Source organism: Neofelis nebulosa, chromosome 4 (genome assembly GCF_028018385.1).
Source record: "Neofelis nebulosa isolate mNeoNeb1 chromosome 4, mNeoNeb1.pri, whole genome shotgun sequence".
Lineage (NCBI taxonomy): Eukaryota > Metazoa > Chordata > Mammalia > Carnivora > Felidae > Neofelis > Neofelis nebulosa.
Genome location: NC_080785.1, coordinates 33,526,349 through 33,546,684, shown reverse-complemented (window position 1 = coordinate 33,546,684; position 20,336 = coordinate 33,526,349). Strand labels below are relative to the sequence as shown.

Here is a 20,336-nt window from a genome sequence, read left to right as displayed (position 1 = left end):
CTTCAATGAATAGGGCTTCTTCCAACTCTAGACTTCACTAGGACTCCTGTCCTGGAAGTAAGGTGTTCATGTAGTACGAGCCCTGGCCCAGCCCAGGTACAAATCTGGAGCTGTGTTCAGAACCTGTGCACCAGCAAGCAGCTACAGAGTGGTTTGTTTCTTGCATTTATCAAAACAGCAAGTGGAATCACAAACCTCATCAAGGGCTTTCTTGTTCTTTACTCTCTGAGTATTATCTGAGGTATGAAAGCATTTTTTATACTAACAGGCAACATTATGTAATGGCCGCATTGTGAATAATCAAGTTTTTTAGCACCAGCAGCTGCCACAAGTGAGCTCTCATTGTATTTAATCAGTGAACCAAGTATCAGGTTATGGAGCTCATAAACATAAATAAACCCAGAAATTTAACTTTCTCTCCATCACAGGATTGCTGATACCTAGCATGATGGATCGTACACTGCTTGTCCCGAGGCCAATGCTGGAGTCAGTGGTGTTATTAAGTGTCACATCTTCCAGACTCCACCATCCATCAGATGAGATTGCTTGGAAATGATTTGTCAGAGCTTGACTCACTGCTTTTGAAAAATCATCCCATGATGTCTGTTTGCGGATATTTAAAGCACATATTGTGTTTTCGCATTCAAAGTCATCGGAACCATAGCTGCCTGGTTCAGTCTCACCCACTGAAATCCTTAAGGGTATTTTAAGAGCATCTGTTGGAAGAATAAAAGAATTAAGGGGAAAAATCTTGATAGGAAAAAGCAGCAAAACGTATATAAAACAAGCAGGTATGAACATTTTAAAAACAAAGCAAAGGGCAGCTCTCATGTTTCTTTAGATACTATCAACCGAATGTTCTCCTACTGGAGTAAACTGGTCTCCCAAACTCTTCACAGCTTCTTTGGAACCATGTTGCTTGAAATATTTGTCTTTCCTTGTATCTTTGGCCTTTTGTACTTCATTGACTCTTCCCTTCAGCAAGACTCTCAAGTTCTTAAAAAAAAATCTGAGAAAATGAGAGCCCTCTCTTGACCCTAAATTCTCTATATTGCCCTTTCTCCTCACCTACATTGATAACATCATAAATAAGGCAGGTTCCAGTTGTAGAAGTCACTGTGCTTAGGATAGTGGCTTTGGACTCCTACAGACCTTGGTCTAAGCCTCAGGGTCAGCCTCCTACTAGCCCTGTGTACTTGGTAAACTGATCTCTCTATACCCCAATTCCTTCTACAAAATGTTAGGAATGTGCTATTAAATTATTATGAAGACTCAGTGAACACATGTTTGAAATGAATTTAACACACTAACGGTTATGTGGTAAATACTGGTGAGTATTTAGTAAATAGTAAACAGTGCAGTCGAAGCTTTTTAAGTGATCTTTCCAATCTCTGTGACACCAACTGACTGAGGCCCCACCGAGCTATGCAGCACCCCATGCACTCCAGTTCTCACGAACTGAATTACGCGCTCACCAAGAGTCACTTGTGTTTATTCCCTAGTCTTTTATAAAGTGTCGAACTCATTACTGTAATTACTAAATTAAATATTCCATAAACTGATGAAATGACTTACTCTTCCTATAAAATTGAAGTTGAACACTTTAGAGACACTGAACAAACGAGGTGCTAAAAAAAAGTTGGGGCACCTGGGTGGCTCAGTCGGTTAAGTGTCTGACTTCGGCTCAGGTCATGATCTCAAGGTTTGTGGGTTCGAGCCCTGCATCGGGCTCTGTGCTGACAGCTCAGAGCCTGGAGCCTGTTTCAGATTCTGTGTCTCCCTCTCTCTCTGCTCCTCCCCCATTCCTGCTCTGTCTCCCTCTGTCTCAAAAATAAGCAAACATTTAAAAAAAAAAAAAAAAAGTCACCTAAGGAGGTATGGATTAGACAACTACATAAAGCTAGAAAAGATTATCTTTGGGGTGCCTGGGTGGCTCTTGGTTTCACGTCAGGTCATGATCTCACAGTTCATGAGTTTGAGCCCCCATCGGGCTCTGAACAGTGCAGAGCCTGCCTGGGATTCTCTCTCTCTCCCTCGCTCTCTGCCCCTCTTACTCACTTTTGCTCTCTCAAACTAAATAAATAAACTAAAAAAAAAAGAAAGAAAAAAATTATCTTACTTAATTTTTTTTAAAAGTTTATTTATTTTGGGTAGAGAATGAGCAGGGGAGGAGCAGAAAGAGAGAGGAAGAGAGAGAGAATCCCAAGCAGGCTCTGCACTGTCAGTGCAGAGTCCCATGAAGGGCTCAAACTCATGAATCGCACGCAAGATCATAACCTGAGCAGGAAGGAAGAGTTGGACACTTAACCAACTGACCACCCAGATGCCCTGAAAAAAAAGATCTTAAGTCCTCAAACACTAGAAATCACAGATGAAGCATAAATGGTGGTTTGTTCAAATAAGAATATGTGCAATTTCTATTAGCAAAACCATAGTAAAGTAAAAACCTTTACCTAAAAATTGATGGAAGAAATCCCTGTATGTTAACACAAAATGTTTAAAATGTATATTTTTAGGATTCCCTTCTTCAACTGGCTTTTTCTATTAACCAACTACTAGATTAGTTTATTTTCCAATTATCAATAATTCTCGGGGCACCTATCAGTTGATTGAGCGTCCAGTTCTTGGTTTCGGCTCAGGTCACAGTTTGAGAGTTTGAGCCCTGCACTGGGTTCTGTGCTGACTGTATGTATGGAGCCTGCTTGGGATTCTGTCTCCCTCTCTCTGCCCCTCCTCCATTTGCTCTCTACCTCTCTCCCAAAATAATGTTAATAAATTTAATACGTTAAAATAAATGTTAAAAAATTTAATTATCAGTTCTCATCAATAGCATATGACACAACTGATCTCTCCCTGTTCTCTGATATGCTCCTGCAAGATTCCCTCATGCCTCCCTGGTCACTCTTTTTTGTTGTTCCTTTGCTGGTCCCTTCACATTTTCCATTTTCTTAATGATAGAGTGTTGCAAGGCTCCTTTCTCTTACTTTTTCTGTGTTCACTTCCTTAGTGATCTCATCCAGTCCCATGACTTTAAATATCATCTATGAACTGCTGACTCTCAGATTTATGTATCCAGCTCATACTCATCTCTGGAATTCCTGCTGACTTGGCATCTCGACACAGATATCCTAACAGACATCTCCAATTCATAATTCCAAAACGGAACTCCTGATCTTCAGTAGCAAAATCTGCTTCACCCACAGCTTTCCCACCGCCCCCCCCCCCAACTTTGACAGGTGATGGCCACTCCATCCTGCCAACTATTCAGGCTGCATACCTTGGGGTTATCCACAAATCCCTTCTCTCTCTCTCATACTGCATGCTCAATCCATCAGCAAGTTCCACTGGCTCCGCCTTCAGCTGTATCCAGAACCCAACCACTTTCCACCACCTCATCTGCAACAATCCTGGATTGAGCCGTCACTGTCCTCTCTCACTGGAAGACGACGCCAAGGGCCTACCACGTCTCCCTGCTTCCGCCTGTGACTTCCTACGTCTACTCTCAACAAAGCAGCCACAGATACTATGGAAATGTACATCAGATCCCATCACTCCGAAGCTCGAGCACTGAGATGGTTACCTTACAATGACCTACAGATTTCAGCCAGATCAGACCTCCACCCCCATCCCTTCTTGTAACTTCTCTCTCCTCGCTCATTCAAAACCAGCACTCTGCCCTCCTCACAGTTCCTCAGACATAGCAGGTATGCTCCTGCTTGAGGACCTCTGTCCACGTGATGATGTTCTCCCTGGAAATCTCTTACCTGAGGTATCGACATCGTTGCTCTGCTCACCCCCTTCAGGTGTTTGCTTCAATGTCTCTCAAGGGGGCTCTTCTGACCATTATTTTAAAAACTGAAACCCAGGGGCTCCTGAGTGGCTGACACTTAGTTTCAGCTCAGGTCATAATCTCATGGTTTCATGGGTTCAAGCCCCACATCAGGCTCTGTGCTGGTAGTGTGGAGCCTGCTTCGGATTTTCTCTCTCCCTGCCCCTCCCCAACTCACACACTCTCTCAAAATAAATAAATAAACTTAAAAAAAAAACACACACACACAAAACCCAAGCTGAAACCTATCCTCATATGCCCAATCCTCCCTTAGTCTTTTCCGTAGCACATATCCCTGTCTCACATACCATACGATGAATTACTACTTATGTTTATTGTTCATTTTCTGTCTCAATGTCAGAATGTAAGGTAAAAACAAATTATTGATACAGTTAGCTGATTGGATGGATTGAGTGATAATCTCGATATAAGAAGTCATAATATTTTGTACAGTCTGAAACTCCATATTCCATAAACCCACATGTGAACCTTTCAGAACATGTCCTGAGGAGTATACATTCTTAGAGCTGGAAGAGACCCAAAAGATCATCCATTACCTTCACAGACAGGTAGGCAACCAGGGGTTGAGAGATAACCAACTTGCCTACATTCATCTGATCAGCTGATTGCAAAGTACCCAGCCATGACTCTTCATACCCTATTAGTCTCATGTCTCAGAGACACAATCTAAGTCAGAAGAGCAATAATTATTTAAATACTGTCCAAGGTCATTAAAATACAATGAGGATCTAGCATTATTCAATTTAAGATTTTTTAAAATGTTTTTTATTTACTTTGAGAGACAGAGAGAGTGAGCGAGCAGGAGCAGGGGAGGGACGGGAGGGTGGAGAGAGTGGGGAAGGGAGAGAGGGGGAGAAAGAGAGGGAGGGAGAGAGAGGGGGAGAGAGGGAGGGTGGGAGGGAGAGAGAGAGAATGAATTCCAAGCAGGTTCACACTGTTAGAGCAGAGCCCAATGTGGGGCTCAAACTCACAAACCATGAGATCATGACCTGAGCTGAAACCAAGAGCTGGAGGCTTAACTGACTGAACCACACAGGTGCCCCAAAGATCTAGCATTATTTTAATAGCAACTAATTCTGTAAAAAGCCATTCTACATGGAAAAAAATAATTACCACATTTATAACCAATAAAACGTTTTTGTAGTTACTAGGGTTCAAAGAAGGCTGAGCAGAGAGTAAGAAAACTGTAGCTGGATTAATCTTTTCCCATCATGCCAGAGGTGCCAGCAGTGTGGGTGAAGAAGGCACCAAGCTGCAAATGGCACTCACTCAGATTCTCCAGCAGATGCTTGCAGTCATCAGTGGCGACATCGTGCGCGGTCCGATGGCACTTATCTTTTCTTTCTGGCTCAAGCCCTCCATGCATACACAAGATTTCCAGGCAGTTCTAGAAAGGCAAGAGCTCTATTACATCATGTCCAAATGAATAAACTCAAACGAAAAATCCAAGGGAAAAGTCATTTGCCTGTAACGAGCAAATCAGAAATTCTCTGCCAGACATCGTATTTCAATTCCAGCAATCCAAATACACACATTAATCTACACACTGGCTCAAAATGGAAAGCAAAGAGTGTGCTTCATTCAAATGTGAATCACAGGACCAAAACACTGCTCCACAGAACAGCCTCTTAGGTTTCAAGAGAAAAAGAACAGATTACTAATCATTCATGCTGCAGAATGAAATTAAGAAAGAAATTGGCTTCAGCAGACAGTATCCTTTTATGGTAATTTGGCAATATAAAGCCAAGACTTTGCTATAGGTGGGTGCTCCATGCTGTATTCTAGACAATGAACTGTTTCCCTAGTTATGTAAGTGCAGGGTTCCCATTGTAACAACTCTTGTCTCACGGTCCTCACAAGCACATTTATAACTGAGATCTTACGCTCTTATTTTTTTTATATGAAAAATATGAACACCATGTTGATTGAGTTTTTAGAAAAACATTCCCAATATATTGAAGTTATGTGCTCTCTTTTTCAGCTCTTTCTTCTATGTTGCTTCAGGAAATCCCCATCAAAAAGTATCAGTAACCTATGAACTGAAAACTCTTAGTTCTCCAGAATTTTTCAAAACAAAGTAAAGACAATATATGTACAAACATTTTCAAGTAAGTAACTGCACGGCAAGAAATAACATCAGGATATTTATTAAGGACCTCTGCTATATCAACTTTTACTACTTGATGATTTGTTTACTTATTTCCCACCAGAATAAGCACAGAACTGAATAGAACAGAAACCATAAAAGGAAACAAACAACCAAATAAGCAATATCCTTCTCATCTCTCCCCTGCAAACACGCGTTCGCGCGCACGCGCGCGCGCACACACACACACACACACACACACACACACGCTTTGGGCTGATTTCACTTCTGACAACAGTAAACCAGGTAGTCTGAAAGTCTACTGATTTTGCTGTAAAACATCACTTTTCTATTTTATAAAACACAAAACACACTTTTCCCTTCCTTTATGTAAATATTTTTATTGGCATACACTATCCTCATAGAAAAGTACACAAGCTTGAAGAAGTATCACAAAATGAACATAACTATGTAAGGAGCACTCTGGAAGCCTTCTGTATGTTTCATCTAAATCATTAGCCCCACCCTTCTCCCCCTCCGGTAAGTCCTAGGATGATTTCTAATATCAGAGACTGGTTTATCCAGTTTATAAACTTAATATAATTGGAATCATACTGCAGTTTCACTTTTATATTTGGCTTTTCATTCAACATAATGTCTATAAAATTCATCCATATGTTGGGACTAACCATAGTTTATCCTTCTTTTAAAAAATTACTGTGGGATATATGAACGTACCACAATTTACTTGTTAATGGACATCTGGGCTCCACTATGGACATTCTAGTACACATCCTTTGATAGACATATGTACACATTTCTGTTGGATCTATGTACATAGTCAGACTGTTGGGGCACAGGATATGCATATGTTGCTCTAGGTCAGTATATACTGCAAAGAGCTTTTAATAAGTGGCTATACTAAACTCCACTCCCACCAATGTGTGTGTATGTGTGAGTTCCCGGTGCTTCATATTGCCCCCCAAACACACTTTATATATGAATTCATAAAGAAGTACAGAAAATCCCCTAAAGGTCAAAAAGAGAGAGAGACAGAGAGAGAGACAGAGAGAGAGAGAGAGAGAGAGAGAGAGAGAGAGAGAGAGAAAACTAAACCACAAATTAAGTGAAATTTGAATAGGAAGCCAGTGCTGGTCTGAGGGCAAAGCTAATGTGGGCAATCTTTTCAGATGCTGGGGAGATGGGAGAGTAGGTCTTTGGACCTCTAAAATGGAGGAGTTGAATCAGAGGTATGCCTGCAAAGGGAGCGGACAAGAACATTGGTTTCTCATTGCCCCTGCTTAGGTTGGAGGGATCTTGTCTAAAAATTGTAATTGAAGTCTGTTTTTCATAGGTGGGTGTGGGGTTCAAGTTCAAAAACTCCCTAAGACAAGAAATGAGCTCAAAACAAAGTCAAATATATAAACAACAGTTCTTATCAAACTGTTATGACTAATTTGTATAATACCAGCAATGCATCTGATAGTAAATGAGAAATTCAGAAATGTTGATTTAGAAATTAATTTTAATGAGAAATTAAGTAGGATGCAATCTGAGCACTAATCTTTGTGAATTCCCAGATAAGAGATAAAAATGATACATTTATTATGCAAGTTAGTACTTGCAACAAAAGCAGGTAAGAGTCAAAACAGACCTGGATCCTAATTCTGCCAATATAAATGATTTTATCTATGCTTTTGCTAAATCATTTAACATTTTTCTGTTTCAGTTTCCTTATCTTTATTTAAATGTCTAGATTTCATATAGCTGTTATGTGACTTAATGGAAAAGATGCATAAAAAGCTCACATTCTTGGCATGCACTAAGCTCTCAATATTTATTAGCTGCTGTTATTATTATAATCAATGTAATAATCACCAGTTAGAAATATTCAATTAAATGTGAGGAATTACAGCACATCAACAAATGTCACTGATATCAATATAATTCTAGGTGATGCTACTTCAAATTATAAAGGGAAATAATAAAGGATTCAACCAAAATTCCTTTTTTTGTTAGTTAATTTATTTTTTGAGAGAGAGAGGGAGCAGGGGAGGGGCAGAGAGAGAGGGAGAGAGAATCTCAATCAGGCTCCACACTGTCAGCACAGAACCTGATGTGGGGCTCAAACTCACGAACTATGAGATCATGACCTGAGCCTAAATCAAGAGTCAGATGTTAACCAGCTGAGCCACCCAGGCTCTCCTCAACCAAACTCTTGAAGATTCTTTTACCTCAGACCTTCAAAGTGGGTTGTATATAGTTTTTATTCTACTCAGGTAGGTCGGTGGGCAAGAATATAAGCAGTGACTTTCCCTATGAGGAAGATGTCGGTCCCCATGAGGATAGCAGGAGATGCATATCCAAACCCATTACAAGTGTGAATCCTATGCCATGCTGGCTCCATGGGGAACACGAAGAGGTTGAAAGCCTCCACCCAAATGACACTTTACAAGCACCACCACAGCAATTACTTGAGTGCATATTAAGTTCCAGGCACAGTTCCAACACTTTGCAAGTATCTAGTGCTCACTAATCCCCACAACTTTAAGGAAGAGGAACTAAGCACTCTACCAGGTGCTCTGTTAGAATTGAGGGTGGGAACTATGAGTAAGGTAACAGTTCTGCTTCTCATGGAGGACCACAGAGTGTAATACAGTCATGGGGAGAATGGCACTGAAGTGATGTCCCAAGTTGTACTATGTGGAAAAGGAGGGAAAAGTGGAGAAAGGAATCTAAGCTCTCTCCGTGATGGACACCATTTGTGAAGAGGATAAATGCTATGATGCCAGTCACTGCTACTGGAAAGTAGCAGAGGGAGTCCCAGGGGCCTAAACCAGGCAAGAGGTTCTACCCAAATGATGCTGAGCAAGAGATCTGGATGAATGGATTTAAGCTAAAGTTCTACTCATTATGATAGAGATACATCTGTTACAAAAGAGACTTTAAAAAGCAGTGGTTTAAGCTTAATCTTTCCACTCACATCCCACTTGCCAGAACATAGGTAGGTGGACTCATTACCTGCAATGGAGGCTGGAGAATGTGGTCTTTATTTTGGGTGGTCATGGGTCCAGAACTCTGCAGGATCATCATAGGGGAAGGGGAAAGGTGATGTTGAGGGTCAATGACCCATCTCTGTCATGATCCTTGAAGGAGAGTGGAGAAGCGAGGTAGAAGTGCCAGGGAGACTAAGTAGAAACCCCAAGTCCAAAGAGCTTGATATACTACCAAAGTCAAGGAAGGCAGCTGGGAATCTGACATTGGGCAGAGGGAGGGAGAGCACAAGCAATCTGCAAATGCCCAGGTGGGCCAGTGTGGGTGCTGGGAACACCCTTGGGCTGTGGGTGTGCCCACTGCCTTACCAGGCAGGGGAGTGGGAGGCTGTTAAAATGGGAAATAAGCAAGAAGGTAAATTTAGGGGAGAGTGCCCAAAGATGAAGACAATCAGAGTTAGCTGTGAAGGGCTGAGTTGGCATGAAGATATGTTTTCTGTAGGCATAAGGATATGCTCAGGTAGCAAAGTGCCATGACAAGCTTGATTCTGAAAAGCAATTGGTGCATTTGGAAGATATACTGGAAAGGAGGGTGATAGCAAGATCGGTAAGAAAGAACTGTAATAACAGTCCATTCACTCATCAATTCAGCAAATACTCAGTACTTGCAGGCCAGAGACTCTGCTGGACACAGTGCATACAAAGATGGAAAAGTGATTTTTTTGGGAGGAGGTGGAAAGAGAGACAGGCATGCAAATAATTAAAGTACAAGCACTCTAAGTGAAGTGTGGAAAGGTGCCCTGGGAACACCTAGCTTCTGGAAGCCTGGATTTAAGCTGAGAGGTTTTCCAGGCAGGGAAGGGTCAGGACAGGAGAAGAGGCCATTTGAGGTAAAGGGAACAGCAGACACAAAGACAGGGAGAGAAGAAAGAGCACACGATGTTTGCACAGCAGCCCAGCAGTGCCTGCTTAGAGCACAGAACACATTAGGGGAGGAGGAGACAGGAAGTGTCCCTGTGGAGTGAACGGAGTCCAGATCAGGAAGGGACTTGTCTGTCATCATAAAAACCTAGCACTTATCCTGGAAGTGACAGAGCCTTGGAAAGATGCTGAGCAGGGAAATTACATGAGCAAGTTCCCCTGTCTGAAAGGCCCCTCTCATGGCAGGCTGACGGAGTAGAGAGGCGGCAGATGAGGAGACTGGCGGAGTCTGAAACCTCGGACAGTGGACGAGGAGGGCTCCCCCAGGGTAGTGCCCACAAGATATGGAGGAGGCGACATATTCAAAATTCACTTGTGAAGGAAAAAAATCTGGAGTTGTACCAATCATCTCAGTTCATTAAGTTAGTAAGACGGAGCAGGTAAACACAAATGCCAGGTGATGGTGCTGCATTAAGAAAGAAGGGATGTAGCAGACTGGAGGAGGACAAACATGGGAACCCAGTGACGCAGCCACGTGGAGCTGTGTGATGGAAGCAAACATGAATATGATGGTCAGCAGGGTTACCATACAACTGCCCAAACTGGTGCACCTGCAAGAGTAAAAAGGGGGCACTGTTAATAATTACACTAGGACGACAGGCATAAATGGAGACTGTACTGGGCAAAGGAACTTTGCTGCTCTACTTATCAGCCCTGTAAACTGTGTCCCTCCTGAATAAGACCTTATTGGATAAAATCAGAAAATGAGTAGGCAGGGCTAAAGATAACATTTTGGAATCTCTATAGATTATAACTGGGATCATTCAAGGAAAAAGGTACAAAGTGCGAGGAACAAAAGGGTCAAAACCCAGATCCATGAAAGATGTTAGTGGAAAACACAGAAGAGTCCATGTCTCAGGTGAGGGGTGGAGCAGGACTCTGGCTGGCTAATTTAGATTAGAATCCTTTCGGGGCGCCTGGGTGGCTCAGTCGGTTAAGGTCCAACTCTTGATCTCGGCTCAGGTAACGATCTCTCGGTTCATCAGATCCAGCTCCACATTAGGCTCTGTGCTGATAGGGCAGAGCCTGCTTAGGATTCTCTCTCTGCTCCTCCTTCACTCGTGCTCCCCCTATCTCTCTCTAAAAATAAACAAACTTAAAAAAATAAAAATAAAATAATTCTTTAGGATCCTATCAGTTAATCCGTCCTGCTCAAATTAAGCAAGGACGCAATACTCTGCACTGAACATTCTGGAATAAATGTCAAAAAATAACAGCGTTCCCTTTGTTTACCAACAGCTGAGTCAGTCTGGCTTTTCCAAAAATGTTTTTATAAAAGTTAAGGGGAAAAGAGGAAATAATCATGGAGAATTAAAAACACAAAAACAGATTCCAAAGAACAGATTTCTACTTATCATGAACAACATCTAGTTCCAAAGAGTTGGTTCAACTTCATAGATATCTTATCTTTCTCCTTTCCTAGCCAGCTACTCAACCACATGTGACAAAGAAGAAATTAGTGACTCCTATCATCTTTTTCTCTGCAGCCATGACCCAAGGAGAGGGAATCTAAATCTTGGGGCCCCATGTGGGCCTCTATACTTGAGACACACACCTCATCCAGACCACCCAGATGGGATGGATATTACTGTGTGAGAGGAAATGCCTGATGCTCTCTGGCTAAATGTATCAGGCACAACAGAATCCTAATACAATATAAGAATTGCCTAAAGATGGTAACACAAGGTCCACTGCCTGACCAGAGGACAGCAGGCTTGTTCATCCTACAAGATGCCGGAAATAAATGTCTGGAAGACAGGCAAAAAAAAAAAAACAGGTGTGGAGATTCATGAGTTCAAGCCGTGCAATGGGCTCTTTGCTGACAGCTCGGAGCCTGGAGCCTGTTTCAGATTCTGTGTCTCCCTCTCTCTCTGCCCCTCCCCCACTCAGGCTCTGTCTCTGTCTCTCTCTCTCTCAAAAATAATTATTTAAAAAATTAAAAAAAATATATAGGACCAGCCAATTGTAAATGGAGTGTGGGAATTGCTTATGGTTAAACAAAAGAGAAAACCTGGTCATCAAGTTGGAGGGGAAGTGAGGAAGGGGCAGTGTTCTGGAAGCAGAGGAACGAGTCTGCATTAATAGTAAACGTGTTAACCCAGAGAGACTAAGAGCCTGAGTGACAGGAAGCCACCAGCTTTGGTAATACACATAAACTAGAATTATAATTGGGAGGACACATACAGTCCTCCCAAATAATCTCATTGTATGGGAACCTCAACAACAGAGATACCAAATTCATAAAATGTTCCTAATAGATTTTACTTGACATGTAAAGGGCTCATGACACCAGACAGTTTCACTAAGAACTCTTCTTTCTATTTGCCCTGAGATGAAAACAAAGGTTTGTGCTCAGTGATTAGTCACAGGCCAGCTTTAGAGAGAGGTACACCTATTACCAAACACTAGATAGTGATTTGCGTAAATTGCTTAACCACTGGGAGAAAGACCAAGGACTAAAGTGGGAGAAGCACTGATTCGGGAATCTGATCTTCCGTGAACTGATCTTAGGAAATTAGGTATACTATCTTCCTCGAGACTTGATTTTTTCATCTGCAAAATGAAGGGGTTGGCCTGGGTGAGGTATGTCCCTTGGAGCTGTGAAATCCCACAGTTCTTTACTGAATGGCACAAGAAAACTGAAGTCATCTTCTTGGGTAATGACATACTATTACCTTACATAGCTCGGACCCATATATGCTGCTCTACAGAGGAAAAATATTCGTTTTTTAATCTACTGTGGTCATGATAGAATCTTTCACCTACATGATGATTAACTCAGAATTGTAATTAATTTTTTCAGAAATTTAGTTTTAGCAACTAGTTGTAAATGAATTACCTCTCTGGTGAACTATCTCAGTCAGGATATGAACACTGTATCAGGCCAACGATGCAAAAGTACTTTCTAATACCTTTGACTAGGAAGGAAGGCAGCATGGTACAGTGTGAAGATAATGAAATCAGGCAATCTGGGCTTCATTCCCAACTTCTCTCTACTACTCCCTCCAGGGTTTAAATGTCCTAATCATAAAATGAAGAGGCTAGACTGGAAGATGAAATATCCATTCCAGGGCTAAAAAAAAAAAAAAAATCATTTTAATCTATGATTTTACTCAGCAGTGTGTGAATGTTGTCAGTCATGATCACTTTTAAAAACCTCTCTTTAAAAATTTATCTTATGCCTCTTAAAGAGAATACAGGAGGAGTCTATGAGAGAAAGTGTCCTCTTCCCCTTTGCTCAACAATGACCAAGTATCTACATGCACCAGGGGCCTGGGGATCCATGAAGATACCATCCTGGATCACAAAAAGCAGCAGGACTAATAAGGAGTTCATAATAAAGGAGTTGAGCAGCAACACAAGTGCCCTACCCTGCAGGGTAACTCACCCTAGGGAGTGGTTTTTCTCTCTCTGCCTAGCTTGAGAGGTTCAGCAGCTGAACATTCTGGATCAGTGATGTTCAGGTTTTCTTTTGTTGGCTTTGTTTTTTTTTTTGCCTCCAGGTTGTGTGTGTGCACAACCCCACTATCAGTAGCACCTTGCATTATCTTCAGATTTCCTTGAGGGGGTGGAAAGAGGTTGAAAACAACTCCTTCAATGCACCCTTCCACCATCAAATGAGATTCACGGTCTTAAATTAACGGTGCATTTTCAAATGTAAACTTTTCACATTTCACATCTTTGTCTCTTAAAAACTTTGATGTCATATGTACTGCATCCCATTCAAATCAAGACACGTCTATCAAGTTCGCAAAATTTTTGTACTTTTTGTTAAAGTGTAAAATGGAACAAAACTACTAACAGGCAATACCTCCACAATGAACTAAATCATGCCTTTTTCTCACTTAAAAAAAAAAAAAAAAAAAAAAAAGAGGCCCAAAGTGAACAGCTTCTGTTCTAGATCTTAATAACAGGAAGTTGCCCAACCAGGAGCTCCAAATGCAATTTCTAGCTATTCCCAGAGATCTCCATCTGGATGAACCTCTCACAGCACTTAAATCCAGCATGTCTAAACCCACGTTCTATCTTGTTAATCATAATGACGCCTCTTCTCTTTCCAGGAATGTCATTGTTCCCCTTTGTGTCAGCTCCCTCTTTTCCTGCATCTCATCTGTCTTCAATCCATGGACATTTCTGGTCTGTAATGTGTTTCATTATTTCTACCACTCTCTTCATCTTTCACCTAGTCTCTCTCCCTGCCACCAATTGTTTCATAACATAATCTTCTTTAAGTTGTTGCTAAAGTAATCATTCAAACTATAGAGCTGATTGTTTTCCTCCTTCGTACAAGACCTTTCGATAAAGCCCCAACTCCTTAAAATGTCACTGAAGCCCATGCCATCCCAGGAAGCTCCCAGTCCCATCTTACTTCTCACTACCCCTCATCAGCTCAGCCAGTGTTCAGCCCACTTCCCTGCTCCCTGTCTCTGTTCCCGCTGCTCCCTGATCTCAACTACTCTCCAATCTCAGTGATGAGTGGCAAAGTTAACCCCCCCTTGCAAGGCCCAAATCACTTCCATTGCCTCCAGAAACAGCCATTTCTGAGCCTAACATCCCTGAAACTCTGCTTCTTGAAATACGTGCATTGTCTTTTTTCAAAAAATAAAATAAAATTTGCATTTTTATAGTGTTCCAACCACATGTCCATTACCCTTGTTTTAATTTTTTGTGTTCTCTTATCCTACACTTGTCTTGTATCCTATACTCTTGCCACTGAACTAGCAGTTAGCTAATGGTATAAATATCCCTGCAAATATTAGCTTACACAGTGCCTTGCACTCAGGAGTTTCCTAATAGCTTTCTATTGCTAAACTATATTATCGCTAAACTGATCAAAACTGAAAAAAAAGAAACATGAGTGAATGGCATACTATATTGTTTTCTTAATGATCAGTATCACTTTCTACTCTGATGAGTGAAATCTCGAGCTCCCTCTTACCTACCAGTAAAACAGCACTGGAAGGATGTAAATGAGGCCGTTCAGAGTCAAGGGCATGCATTTCAATCTTGGCCCTCACTCTAACTAGTACCAAGGCCTTGGCCTTTGAATCAAACAATCCAGTACACTAAATCAACACCAAATTCTTTCTCCTAATTTTACAAGACATAAAAAAAAATTAAATAAATGTCTGAAATTACTCCCACATTTGTTAAAAAACTCCAAGTACGATTTTTAGAAAAAGTCTCATATATGGTTGACTGTAAATACTACTGGACAGAAAAAAATTCAGTTCATATTGGTAGCTGATCATCTCTTGCAATGGTTTTCACTCAATTTCCAATCATTCCATTGAAATGCATTCAGTCGATAGCAGACAATGTTGTCACTTATCAAGTTACAACTATGCAATGAGGCCAGCAGCCATGAGACACACCTTAAAACCTTTTGAAGCAGCAATATGGGCAGCGGTCCAGCCTTCTCTGTCAGCGTGGTTAATAAGTTCTGCAGGAACAACAGGCTTGGATGTGCCTTCAGGACTCTCTTCTCCTTGATCCAAGTCAAAGACAACTGACTCAGACTCTTCCTCATGCAAAGAGTTTCTGCAAGCTGGTGCTCTATGGTACATAAGAAGCTTGAGGCTGTCCACATTACCAGTGTCTACAGCTGCGTGAACTGGTGTCCAGCCATCCTGAAGATAAAATGACCAGGAGGAAAGGATTGATTACAACGTTAATGTTGAGAACAGTGTTATTTAAAGTTCACCTCTAAATGTTCTTGGGCATGAACCACTGAGCTGGGAAAAGCAGGCATTCCAATCCTGAGTATCATTGATGAGCTGAGTCAAGTTCACTGACCTCTGTCAATTACCATATTTCTCAATGCTATGACTCATGTTTGCTGTTTTGTAAGACTTTCCACTTAGCAGTTAACTATTTGGAGTGAACAGGTACTGTCCAGGCTGGTAACTATGGACTACATATGGCAAAACAAAATCTCTACATAGAATACAAAAGAGAATGAACTTTAGCATAAAAATTTTTAAACATTTATATCCAAGTAGGGTATTATTAGTAATGTACTAAATGAATGCTGCCATAATCCAGTTTTACTTATAGGGCAGAGTCCTAACTGGTGATCTTAAAGTTTTATGTCAATGATTCCTGAAGGAAAAATTCTAGATAATAAGGAAAAGGTAGACATATAGGAAAAACAAAGGCAAATAACTTCATGAGGTGTCTATGTGCCCCTAATGAGAGCTCTGGGATTGCAGCTAGAAACTGATAAATGCAAGCTTAGGAAATGTTCCAAGTAAAATTATTAGGCCCATTGTCTAGAATACATTACTGTGAAGCCTTTAGCATTGACTTAGCAGGTTGCTAGAGTTGTTAACTCAGAGCTCTTTCCTAAGGCAGTGGTTCTCAAGTGTAGTCACCAGGCCAGCCAGCATCAGCATCATCTGGGAATTTGTTGGAAATGAAAGTTGTTAAGCCTCAACCCAGACCTAATGAATGAGAAACTCTGGAGGTAAGGCCCAGCAATTTGTGCTTTAACCAGCCCCCTGGGTGATTCAGACTCCCTGAAGCTTGACAAGCACTTTTCAAGTGAAAATCTTGGTCCTCTTTCAGTCTCTCATTTTTATATAGGGTCTTCCTTTCACTCAAGTACCTGTCTTCATTACATTTTTAAGACTTTCATAAAAGAAGATAATTATTTTGGTGATTTGTTGTTTGGGCTTTATTTTCCTTTTGGCCTTTTTTATTTTTTTTCATGTGGTATTTCATATTGCTATGTTAAAAATCTTTCAGTGAGCTAAAGCACACTTTTTTAAAATAATGGGGTAGAAGGCAGGAGAAAAACAGTAAGCAGTAACAAGGTATGTTTATAGTGAGTCATCTGATCATTTGCTAAAGCTTCCCTTGATAAAATAGATTTTCCTCTGGTTCTGTACTTCATACCCATGAAGTTGACTTGGCTAAGACAAGATCACGGCTGTGCAGTAAATGGAACACCTTATAGTCCTTAAGCATACACCAGAGCTAGGTAAAGCATTTCATGGCTTGTTCTTTGTTGGGCTACAGACACCTTTATTTGGTTTTCAGCCTTAATTAGGCACCAGAGTGTAAGCGCTCTTGACCTTCCCTAGTCAAATCTCTTGACTTTTTCCTAATTTTTACATTACAAAGGCTATGTAATCATTTCTGAAAAACTTTCAATTTACCATTCTCTCCTTTGACTTCTTATTAAAAGTCATAAGAAATAATTATTCCCTTAAGATCCTCTATCATTACTGTTTATCTCTGTATTTTGGAGCCTCTATACTTCTAATAATCGTTAATTCAAAGGGATACATGCACCTCTATGTTTATAGCAGCATTATTTACAATAGCCAAGATATGGAAGCAGCCCAAGTGTCCATTGACTGATGAATGGATAAAGAAGTGAGATATATATATGGAATATTAGTTAGCCATAAAAAAACGAAATATTGCCATTTGCAATGACATGGATGGAGCTTGAGTATAATGCTAAGTCAAGTAAGTCAGAGAAAGACAAATATCATATGATTTCACTCAAATGTGGAATTTAAGAAACAAAACAAATAAGCAAAGGGAAAAATAGAAGACAGAGACAAATCAAGAAACAGTCTTAACTACAGAGAGCAAACCAGAGGGAGGTGGGTGGGGGGTGGGTTAAATAGATGATGGAGACTAAGTAAGGAGTGCACTTGCCATTAAAACAAAAACAAACAAAACCCACAGGATTTAAGGGTGATCTATAAATTAGATAATGCAGCTTTTTATTCTAGGAAATCTTAAGGATGTTTCCTATGAGAGGAATACACAACACAACCAATTCTCTATTAACAGAAGAAATCCAAGGTTCAGATAACCTTTGGAAATTGAATGTCTACACTTGTCTTTCATTAGGAACATATGGTAGGATGGTGATTATTATACCTTAAATATTCTAGGAAGCTGCAAAAACAAAACTAAAGTAATTCCTGAGCCCAATGAAGAATGGATCATGATGGAAGTTCCATAACTCCTAAAGCTCACAGAGGGTCCCATCAGAGAAATGGATGTCAGTGTGCACAGGGCAGATTCCTTGGTCTTCAAGTGGTTCACAATGAGTTGATGAAGACAAATTTGGGAGGGCTGACTGAAAAGTTTGTTTCAAATGCATTTCTATGTGGCTGAGCCAAAAGTATCATCCAAGGACTCTTCCATGCATCAGACTCCAAAAGTCTGCAGTTTCTAAATCTCTTGGACTTTATCTGTGCACCTTGTATAGGAGATAACAGAACTGTGTGGGATGGAGTCAAGAGCGACTGGGGTCTAGTGGATTTCTACACACAGTGCTTCTAGTTCTGAGGCAAATTAGACAATGACCCTGAACTCTGTGAGGTGCTGCATGATCTTAGCAATAATAAACAGTCAGAGGAAGAACAGTGAGCACAAATAACCCTCCTCTAAGTACTGACAATGGGCACTGTCTTGTGACAAAACTCCCTTTTGTTTATACATGTTACAACTGACTCCTACATTGTAATTGATGGTGGTGGTGACCATGGGGACAGCTGACATTTGTTTACTGCTCACAATTCCCAGGGCACTTATACCAACTACCTTATGTAGATAAGCTAATTTCACTTTAATACGCTTAGACTCATTTTGTAGAGGGGTCACCCAAGGCACAGAGAAGTAACATACCTTGCCTAAGCTCACACAGCTGTGTGTAGGCATGGTCCAAGCCCAAAAAGGTTTGATTTCACAGCCTGATCTCTCAGGCAATAGGCAGTAGTTTTATATCACCACCATTGTCACTAATGCAACAGTTGATACTTCTGTGGCTCTTTATACGATGCATCCTGAAAATATATCCAGAATTGGACCAATCCCCACTGTTTCTACCCCTCAACCTTGACCCAAACCACCATTACTTTTTCTCTGGAGTAAAACAAGATTCCTACGGCTCTCTCTTGGCAGCTGCTCTGCCACTCCTACAGTTTATTCTCAAACCTGCAGCCAGAGTGACTCATAAAAATGAGTCAGTTCACGTCCTTGCTCTCTTCAAAACCATCCATCCGACGCCCTTATTCCAAGTCCTTGCCAATGGCCCACAAGGCCCTTTGTGGTGGGCCTCTGGCCACAAAGATCTGCCTGCACTGCTCTCCTGCCTCAGTCCTGGTACCCTGCTCCCATCTCTTCATGGTGCACACCCTTGCTTCCTTCAGGTCTTGGCTCAACTGTCACATATTCAACAAAGACTTTTCCCACCAACTCCTCTGAAGTAGTCCCGACCCCAGGCATTTCCATCTTCTAAACATCCAGCTACTAACTATTTACTTACTTGTTTACTGTCACCCCTCCTGCCCCATGAGGATATAAGATCCATGAGGGCAGGACTGTTTCACTTCCTGCTGTCTCTTCTGTCCCTAGCATAGCTAGTGCTCAGGAAGTATTTGTTGAGTGAGCAAAAAGTACACCTCCATTATATCCCCTGATTCTGAAAACAGCCAGGATGCAGGTATTCAGTTTCCTATTTTACAGTGAATAATCTGAGGTTCAGAGGATAAAGGACCAGTTAAGCTAACAGACAAGGCTTTTCATTAGCAGATGCTCAAACAGAAGTCAGAGGTCAGACACTGTCCATATCTGATATCCTAAAAGCAACACCAAGCAGCCTCTATTTTAGTAAAACTTTGGTTTGCGAGCATAATTCATTCCGGAAACATGCTTGTTATCCAAAGCACTCTTATATCAAAGCAAATTTCAAGAACCATTGGCTCAGTTGTGATCATGTGATGTTTGGTATCGTGTAGTACTCTTATTGCAAGACACCGCTCGTTTGTCAAGTTAAAATTTATCAGAAATGTTTGCTCATCTTGCAGAACACTTACAGAACAAGTTACTCGCAATCCAAGGTTTTGTTGTATTTTGTTTTTCTAGCTATAGAGTTGGCCGACAGGGTAAATTATAGTACAAATCCCAAAGAACTGGTACTCACTCTGGTTTTTACACTCCGATCAGTTCCAGCTTCCAATAAGAGTTGAATACACTCCTTATTTCCATTTTTACAGGCCAAATATAGAGGTGTCTGTCCTTCATCAGCAGCATGATTAATGTTAGCATCATATGAAATTAATAATTCTACACACCTAAACACAAGATCATGATTAATTACACTAAAACTGGTATATATATATATATAATATATTATAGATAGATAGATGTGTATCAATTACTGTGGGTCTTATTTGATGGATACTGTTTTATAGCAAGGCTAGAAGCTATATTTTAGCCACAAATTTACCCCCATGAAAATTTTAAATAGCAGCATTGGTCAAGTGCTAAAACTTGGTTTTGACACTTCTCTGTAAACAACTTGTAAAAAAAAAAAAAAGTGCTTGCAGTATGTTTAACTAATTTGGATGAATGGTGGAACTGTGGTTGACATATATATTATTTGTGGTTCAAAATCACT

The 20,336-nt window shown here is 40.8% G+C and overlaps 1 protein-coding gene across 8 annotated transcripts in view; it reads right to left on the bottom strand.

Annotated features, from left to right (window-relative positions):
- CTTNBP2 (cortactin binding protein 2) overlaps positions 1-20,336 on the bottom strand; it is a 165,388-nt gene that overhangs the window by 39,928 nt on the left and 105,124 nt on the right. For all 8 annotated transcript variants that reach the window (XM_058724492.1, XM_058724496.1, XM_058724490.1 and 5 more), the window contains 4 exons: positions 19,860-20,010; positions 15,286-15,540; positions 5,120-5,237; positions 441-716 (listed from right to left, as the gene is read on the bottom strand). In XM_058724492.1, coding sequence (XP_058580475.1) covers positions 441-716; positions 5,120-5,237; positions 15,286-15,540; positions 19,860-20,010 — 800 coding nt within the window. The remainder of the gene's footprint in view (positions 1-440; positions 717-5,119; positions 5,238-15,285; positions 15,541-19,859; positions 20,011-20,336) is intronic.